Source organism: Suncus etruscus, chromosome 15 (genome assembly GCF_024139225.1).
Source record: "Suncus etruscus isolate mSunEtr1 chromosome 15, mSunEtr1.pri.cur, whole genome shotgun sequence".
NCBI classification, from domain to species: Eukaryota; Metazoa; Chordata; class Mammalia; order Eulipotyphla; family Soricidae; genus Suncus; species Suncus etruscus.
The window spans coordinates 86150335-86158547 of NC_064862.1; the positions used below are offsets into that span (position 1 = coordinate 86150335).

General features: G+C 49.6%; 1 protein-coding gene across 1 annotated transcript; it reads left to right on the top strand.

Annotated features, from left to right (window-relative positions):
* Window positions 1–1270: 1270 nt before the first annotated feature.
* On the top strand, window positions 1271–7737 carry LOC126031161 (ceramide synthase 4-like). The gene is made up of 10 exons (XM_049789449.1): window positions 1271–1443; window positions 2753–2870; window positions 3636–3754; window positions 3867–3924; window positions 4733–4783; window positions 5097–5189; window positions 6116–6244; window positions 6580–6686; window positions 7204–7360; window positions 7621–7737. The coding sequence occupies exons 1-10, from the start codon at window positions 1271–1273 to the stop codon at window positions 7735–7737; spliced, it is 1122 nt and encodes a 373-aa protein (XP_049645406.1).
* Window positions 7738–8213: the final 476 nt, after the last annotated feature.

Consider the following 8213-nt stretch of genomic DNA (forward strand, 5'->3'; position numbering starts at 1 on the left):
AAGGATGATAAACTGATGGATTGATCAATGGATAGATAGGTGAGTGGGTGGATGGACAAACAGATAAACATTCTCAGTGAGGACTGATGTGGGAGCTGAGCATGTGACTTGAGGGATTAGGAAAGAAGGTAAAGGATGTGACACAATGGTAGAGCATTTTCCTCTCATGCATAAAATGTGCTCGATCTCTCAAGTAAAATAAAAATATAAGAATTCACGAGTTAGATTTTTGGGTGAGTCTGGCTGTCACCGTGTTCCTAATTCCTTAGGCAGATGGGTTTGATGAAGCAGTGCAGCAGCAGAGAAATAATACCAAGTAGTCAGAAAAGACATTCATTGGAGTCAGCTCTCTGCCATGGGCTGCCTATGTGCCATGTACTTTCTCTGCAGAGCCCAAATACAGACATTTAAAAAATTCAAACTAACTTCAAATTCCAGGAAGGGGAAGGTACAAAAGCAACTATACAGTGGGATGTAACTTTGCAGTGGAAGAGGTTAGAGAAAAAGGAGGTTGGGGAAACACATTTGTTTAGGGTTGATAACTGGTTATTATCTTCTACACTCATATATAAACACACACATGTCTCAGAAGAGGGACTGTTGTTTGGGTTCAGTTAGAAAGCAACCCCCTCCCACCATGTTTGCTGGGGCTGATCTCTCTATAGCTGCTGCTAAAACACTGCCTCCCTCTGCCATTTCACTGCTGCATTATCTAAGCAGATTGGAATGAACCTGGTAGAAACTGTGTGTCCCCAAATCCTTCTGCTCTAAGCTTCAGTAGAAATAACTTCCCGCCACATATGAACTTATTCATGGTGGGTCGAAGTGATAGTGGAAGTGTTAAGGGATGCACCTTAATCTACATGTGGCCAACCTCAGTCTAGTCTCCAGCATCCCTGAGTACTTCCAGACATGACCTCTAAGCACAGGGCCAGGAGTCAGCCCTGAGCACCGCCAGGTATGACTCAAACACTAAAAGTCAAAAATAGACTCCAGGGGCCGGGCGGTGGCGCTAGAGGTAAGGTGTCTGCCTTGCCAGCGCTAGCCTAGGACGGACCGCGGTTTGATCCCCCGGTGTCCCATATGGTCCCCCAAGCCAGGAGTGACTTCTGAGCGCATAGCCAGGAGTAACCCCTGAGCGTCAAACGGGTGTGGCCCAAACCCCCCCCCCCCAAAATAGACTCCAACCCTTGCCTCCAGATCCATGAGTTTTGGGGTCCCAGAGCACTCTTCAGCTGAGCTCCCCACTCACTGGTGCCTATTCCCCAGGATGTGGTCCAGCCTGAACAAATGGTTCTGGTCGGAGAAACTCTGGCTTCGACCCAACGCCACATGGGCTGTCCTGGAGAACCGTGACGGCCACGTGTATCCTCATCCCCCGGACCTGCTGGCTGCCTTGCCCATGGCGCTTGCCCTGCTGGTCCTTCGCTTTGCTTTCGAGAGGTGAGTGTCCGCTTTGTGTGGCCCGACGGTTGGTCGCCACGCATGTTTGTATGTTTATTTTAGTGCATTCATGGTGCATTTGTCACCAATGTGGCTGCTTGTATATGTGTGTTGTTTTTCTGTGTGTTCTTGTATTGTGTACTTGTATTGCACAGATGAACGCATGTGTGTGTTTATATTTTATAGGTAGCATCTGGCTTTGAGCTTTAATTTATTATTATCATTTTTGTTTGGGTACACCTGGCTGCTCTCCGGGTTACTCCTGGCTGACTCTGTGCTCAGAAATCTCTCCTGGCAGACTCGGGGGGACCCTATGGGATGCTGAGATTCGAACCACTGTCCATCCTGGATATGTCTTGTGCAAGGCAAACATCCTACCACTGTACTATCTCTCTGACCGATAGCTTTGAGCTTTGAGCTCTGATCCCACCAACAGGGATCCCTGAGCACAGTCAGGAGTAATCTCTGAGCATCGCTGGGTGTGACACTCCACCCCCTCCAAAATAAATCAGTTCCTTTTCCTGACCCCAATACCACTGAGTTTGAAATGAGGAGCTGTTCTCAAAGGATCATGAGGGCCTGGAACCTCGGGGCTCAACTCCTAGGTTGGCTCGCTGTCTGGTGGTCATTTTGCTGACTGGCCAGTGTCTGGCTACTGTTTATCTCTGACCTGGAATGCAATGATGTGATAGGTAGCCTCAGTTTGCTGATGTGTTGCCCAGCAGCCATGAGACAGGCAGTGGGGAATCTCTCACCCCCAGGATTGTGCTAAGAGAAAACCCAAGTGTCGTGTCAAAATTTTGTTTGTGGGGCCGGAGAGATAGCATGGAGGTAAGGTGTTTGCCTTTCATGCAGAAGGTCATCGGTTCAAATCCCGGCATCCCATATGGTCCCCTGTGCCTGCCAGGAGCAATTTCTGAGCATGGAGCCAGGAGGAACCCCTGAGCACTGCCGGGTGTGACCCAAAAAGCCACACAAAAAATTTTTTTTTGTTTGTTTGGGATCACACTGGGCAACTTTCAGACTTACCTCTGGCTCTGCACTCAAAAAAAAAAATCACTTAAGGTTCAGCCAGAGACAATCTTATGAAATGCTTGGGATCAAACCCTAGTTGGCCACATGCATACCCAGTGCCATTTCCATTGTGATCTGAAATGTCCCTGAATAATGTCATTTACATCATTGTACATGAATCAGCTACTTTTCTGCTCAGCTTAGAACAGCCACCGAGTGATTTTCTCAAGATGTTGCTTCCATACCCCTGTGTCTGTAGCCTCCTCTCACATACTCTACCTCGTTTGCCCCTCAGATTCATTGCTCTGCCCCTCAGCCATTGGCTGGGGGTGAAGGATCAGCTTCGGCGGCCAGTCAAGCCCATTCCTGAGCTGGAGAGACTCTTCATCACAGCTGGACAAGAACCCAAGGAGGTAAGAGCTAGCCCCACCACCTGAAGTCATTTCCAACCCTTAGGAACCCCAGCATAGTCCCAAAGCAGCCATGTGCTTATTTAAGGACATGTATGATTATGAGGAATAGCCAGCCTTATTTTACCCCCTCATTCCTATTTATGTTTTGGCTGCCCATTGAGTAGTTTAGTACTCCTAGGTTGTTACCCAGCATTGTTGGGGGTCATCAAAGGCCAAATTTGAAAACCCAAAACCTGGATATTACAGAATATTCTATTCTCTCTTTCTTTCCCATCCTTTTCTTCAGCAAAGCAGGGACAGACCTAAATAGTTCCTCAAAGCAGGCTGAGACCTGATAGTTCTTGGAAGCCCGAAGACCCCATCTGATCTCACTTTCCCAGAATTGAGGGGCCAAAATGATATTCAAATGTGCAGTGCACTTGCGTTATGCCTGGTCAACCTGGGTTCAATTCTAGACATGCCAAAGTGTCCTTTGAGCATCATCAGGAGAGTAATTCCTGAGTGTAGGGCTAAAAACAGCACAATAATTAATTAGCTTTAAGCAACCCTTTCTACTATTAAAGACAAACAAAAACCAAAACAATCAAAACAAAACAAAGTAAACACGTGAATATGGCTGAATTTTTTTTTTATCACTGGACAACCTAATCTTTATAATAGATCTTGTCATACCACAGGCAGAATGTGGAGACCTACAGAACAAAATAGGGACAGGGGGGCCTGAGTCATCCCATCACCCTGATTCACCCCCTGTGCCTCTTTTAGGCCCAGATGGCGTTTCTGGCCTCGAAATGTGGGCTGACACTGCAGCAGACTCGGCGCTGGTTCTTCAGACGCCGCAATCAGGCCCGGACTCCAATGAGCAAGAAGTTCTGTGAGGCCAGGTTAGCCCTGTAATGACTCGGAAGCTGGGAAAGCATCCTCTAGGGAGAGAGCTGGGTTGGGGCAATTTTTTGCAGGCATCCCATGACATGAACCCCAATTCTGTGTGTACAGCTGGAAGTTCACCTACTACCTTTGCTGCTCCCTTAGTGGGTTTTCCATCCTCTACCACGTGAGTGTTCTGGTTTTCTGAGATGAAGTTACAGAGAAGTGGGAAGTGTGTGTGTGTGTGTGTGTGTGTGTGTGTGTGTGTGTGTGTGTGTGACAGGTGTGGAGATGCAGGTGTAAAAGCAGAGAAAGGAGAACTGAACAGTGATTGCTTGCGCAAAGTACATCAGGGGCGCTGGCTTTCTACATGTGGACTTGGGCTTGCTTCTAGCAGTACATGAGGTCCCCAGATTCCCACTAACAGTGATCCCTGAACACAGAGCTTGGAGTAACTAACTTCTGGGCTCCACTAAGCGCGATCCCTGAGCACAGAGCAAGAAGTAACCCCTGAGAGCTTTCAGGAGGAATCCTTGAGCCATGAGTGGTCTGAGTGCAGAGCTTGGAGTAACTCCTGAGCACGACTGACAAAAAGGAAGAATTACAGTTACTATTACCTCATGTGGTAGTCTTCTTATTTTTTTTTGAGGGTCACACCTGGCAGCGCTCAGAGGTTACTCCTGGCTCTATGCTCAGAAATCGCTCCTGGCAGGCTTGGGGGACCATATGGGATGCCGGAATTTGAACCACCGTCCTTCTGGGTCTAAGGCAAATGCCTTACCACTATGCTATCTCTCCAGCTCCTCATGTGGTATTATTTTAAAGGGATTCCTTCAGGCAGCAACTGGGGATACTATATCTGGGAACTAGCTTGAACCCCAAGAAGCAGGACAGAACAGGCTGAATAGGAACCAAACTTACAGAAATGGCTAGTTTTGGATTGGAGACAGAAGGTGGGTCCTGGTCTCTATTCATATGCCTTCTCCCCTTTACAGGAATCCTGGTTGTGGAGTCCAGTTATGTGCTGGGACAATTATCCAAACCAGGTGAGCAGAGAAGGTTCTGGAGGCTGGAGGTCCCGATGGGAGACCATAACAGCCAGTGGAGATATCTCTGGCTTGAGATGTCCAGTGCTGTCATTGGTCATCAGTACTCTCTCTGAGGCTCTCTTTGGGTCTCCCCTTGCTCCCAGAGCAGGGACAGACATCAGCTGACTTGAAGCGGGATCTGCCCTTGATTTCCAGTGCTCTAGATTTCCTCCAGATATGGGAGAGGAGAGGGACACGCCTTAAGCTCTTACTGGAGTTCCGGGGTGCTGAGTCCGCGCTCCCTGAACTAACCAGGCCTGCCCTGCCACAGCCCTTGAAGTTTTCCCTGTACTGCTGGTATCTCCTGGAGCTGAGTTTCTACATTTCTCTTCTCATCATGCTGCCTTTCGACATCAAGCGCAAGGTGAGGGGCTGGAGTGATTGCACAGCAGTAGGGCATTTGTCTTTCATGCAGTAGACAAGGAACCGAAGGGGGTTTGATTTCCTGCCTCCCATATCCATTTTGTTCCCTGGAACCTGCCAGGAACGATTTCTGAGCACAGAACCAGAAGCCACTTCCGAGCAGCATCAAGTGTGGTCCTAAAACTAACCCTCACCCCCCCCCCCCAAAAAAAAAAAAAGTGCAAGGAGAGGCAAATTGGAGAGTTCAGTTGGACAAGCGCCACTTTTGCAGCTAGCAAAGTGCATGCAACCTCCTGTCCCAGGAAAGAAGCGTGGCTGCAACCTCAAAGCCAGGGATGGCAAACACGGCTCTCGAGCCGCATGTGGCTCCCGGCCAAAATGAATGCGGCTCTTTGCCTCTTATCATTATTTTGTATACTGTGGCTCTTTGCCAAGTTTGGATTTTGTTCTGCTGCTTCTGAGGAGGGACCTCTAAGAAGAGATCTCCTATCGCTTAGTCCCGCCCCCAGGCTGCGTCCTCCCATCTCCCATCCCTAGGAAACAACTGCGCAGGCCAGGAGTGGGAGGACCCGTGTGTCACATATTATGTCACATCTTGCCGTTAGTTTTAGTGTGGAGGACGCAGCACACCCTCACCATCACTGCAGGATTTTTACCCTCACTCAAAATGGCAAAATGCAATATGTGTTTAATAGATTATTGTTAAAATTATATGCTTTTGTGTGAGTGTATGTCTGTTTTGGCAGGTCACTGCGTGGTGTGGCTCTCTGACTCTCACAGTTTAAAATTTTGGCTCTTTGTGTGGAACTTGTTCGCTACCCCTGCTCAAAGCCATTCAGTCTGCCACGGCTTGTCTGTGGAGTCTGATCTGGCTTCTCCTTCCCGCTGGCTATCTATGAGCTGGCACTGATATAACATATTCCGCAGGACTTCAAGGAGCAGGTGGTCCACCACTTCATCGCCATCGTCCTGATCTTCTTCTCCTACAGCTGCAACCTGCTGCGTATTGGTTCTCTGGTGTTGCTCCTGCACGACCTTGCCGATTTAGTTCTGGAGGTGGGGCAGGGCTCCCAGCCACCCTCCCTGCCCCTGCCAACTCCCTAGATGAGGTGTCATCCCTCCAGCGCTACTCCCAAAAGGTTCCTCCTTTGAGATCCTGCACGTCTTCTGGTTCTACCTCATCCTGGGAGATGAGGCTCTGCCCCTCACAGGCAAACACACACATACTAATTTATAAATGTTTGTAGGCAGTTCATAAATAAGTTCTTCACCCAAGACTCCCCTGGTCCATCATCTGTGATGTATTTGCCTAGAACCGGACCCCACTTATCTCTTCAAAGGCTGCCCTGTCCTTTCCTTCTGAGCATGTGTCTCTCCACTACCCTCCTCAGGTTGGTAAGATGTTCAACTACACGCAGTATCAGAAAGTGTGCAAAGTTCTCTTCTTTATCTTCGCCTTAGTCTTCTTCTACACGCGCCTGGTCCTCTTCCCCACCCAGTGAGTCAGTTTTGCCTTGCAGAGTGGGATATGGGTTGGTTGAGAGGGGTGGGCACCAGTGGTGCCTCTTTCTCTCATGGGTCTCTGGCCCAGGGCATGGAGTGTGGTACTTGGCTGGGAAGGCAAAGTTAGGCACTAGCTTGGTTGATTGGTGAAGCTCCTCACAGCTACCTACTATATTGGTCTTGGTTGGCTATAAACAAACAAGGAGGGGCTGGAGCCATAGAACAGCAGCACGGAGCTTGCTTTGCCGCTCCTCAATATTCCCCTCTGGCCCCCCCCAGTCCCACTGGAATGATTCCTGAGTGAACCTTGAGCATTGCCAGGTATGACCCCCCAAAAGAAAGCAACTGGGCAGAAAGATCCCTGCAATACCTGGGTTCCCTCTAGGGGGAAGTAGAGAGCCATGGAAATTGGTGGCATGAAGTTGACACCTGGCAAGGTAGAAATGCCCAGAAGGAGGCAACAGGAAGGAGGGAGGCTATACTGAAGCTCTTCCCCCCTCCACTGTGTATAGGATCCTGTACACCACCTACTACGACTCCATAGAAGGCTCCAGCCCCTTCTTCGGCTACTACTTTCTTAACGGGCTTCTGATGATGCTTCAGCTCCTGCACTTCTTCTGGTTCTACCTCATTCTGCGTATGCTCTGCACCTTCACCTGGAAGGGGAAGGTAAGGTTGGGCCATGACAGGAGGTGGTGCTCAGTAAGGGCATGTGGGCAGGGCCAGTTTAGGGGGGCCTCTACAGCTTCATCATGAAGGATCAGGTAGGCGGGACAAGTTCTACCAGGAACACCAGTTCCATCAGAAAGAACCAGGTATGTGGGCCCATGGCATGGGGTGTGGCCGGTCACCCTTCCCAGAGTCCCTCCTATAAAATTTCCCTGGTCCCCATTACCTGAGTTTTGTCCTTTCTCCTGCCTATGCCCCAGATGAAGGATGTTCGGAGCGACGCGGAGGAGTCAAATTCCAGCGACAGTGAGGTGGTCAAGAAAAAATCCACCACTGCAGAATGGGGTGGCTCACTGGTCAGGGTTGACCACCTTTGATAAGCCTCGGAACCGGGCAGCACCACATCAGGCCAATGGACACATGCAGACTATGTAGAAGCTGAGCCATGCCTGGCCCCAAAATGGTGGACAAACCCCCCCCCCCACAAACTGGCAAGCTAGACTGGTGACCCTGGGGACCAGCTTGAGCTAAGAGGGAAGCCCCCATGGGGCTTGGGGTCATGTAATCCTGCCCTGATGATCCTGTCCACCCTCCGTCCTTTGGGATGAAATGGAGGGATTTGGGGGTTCCGCATAGCTGTAAAGGGAGGGAGTGGGGGAATAAAACTTGAGTAGAGTCAAAGTAGAGGCCTGAGACTTCAGTCCCTGCTACACAGCCTCTTATTTCTCTGAGGAGACCTCAGGGCGCAGTTTGCAAATTCCCCAACCTGCAGACTGGACGAAATAGTCACTTTTAGGCACCTCCTTTGTTCCCTCCAGTCCCAGAATTTGAGCCCATATCGAAAGTAGCAGTT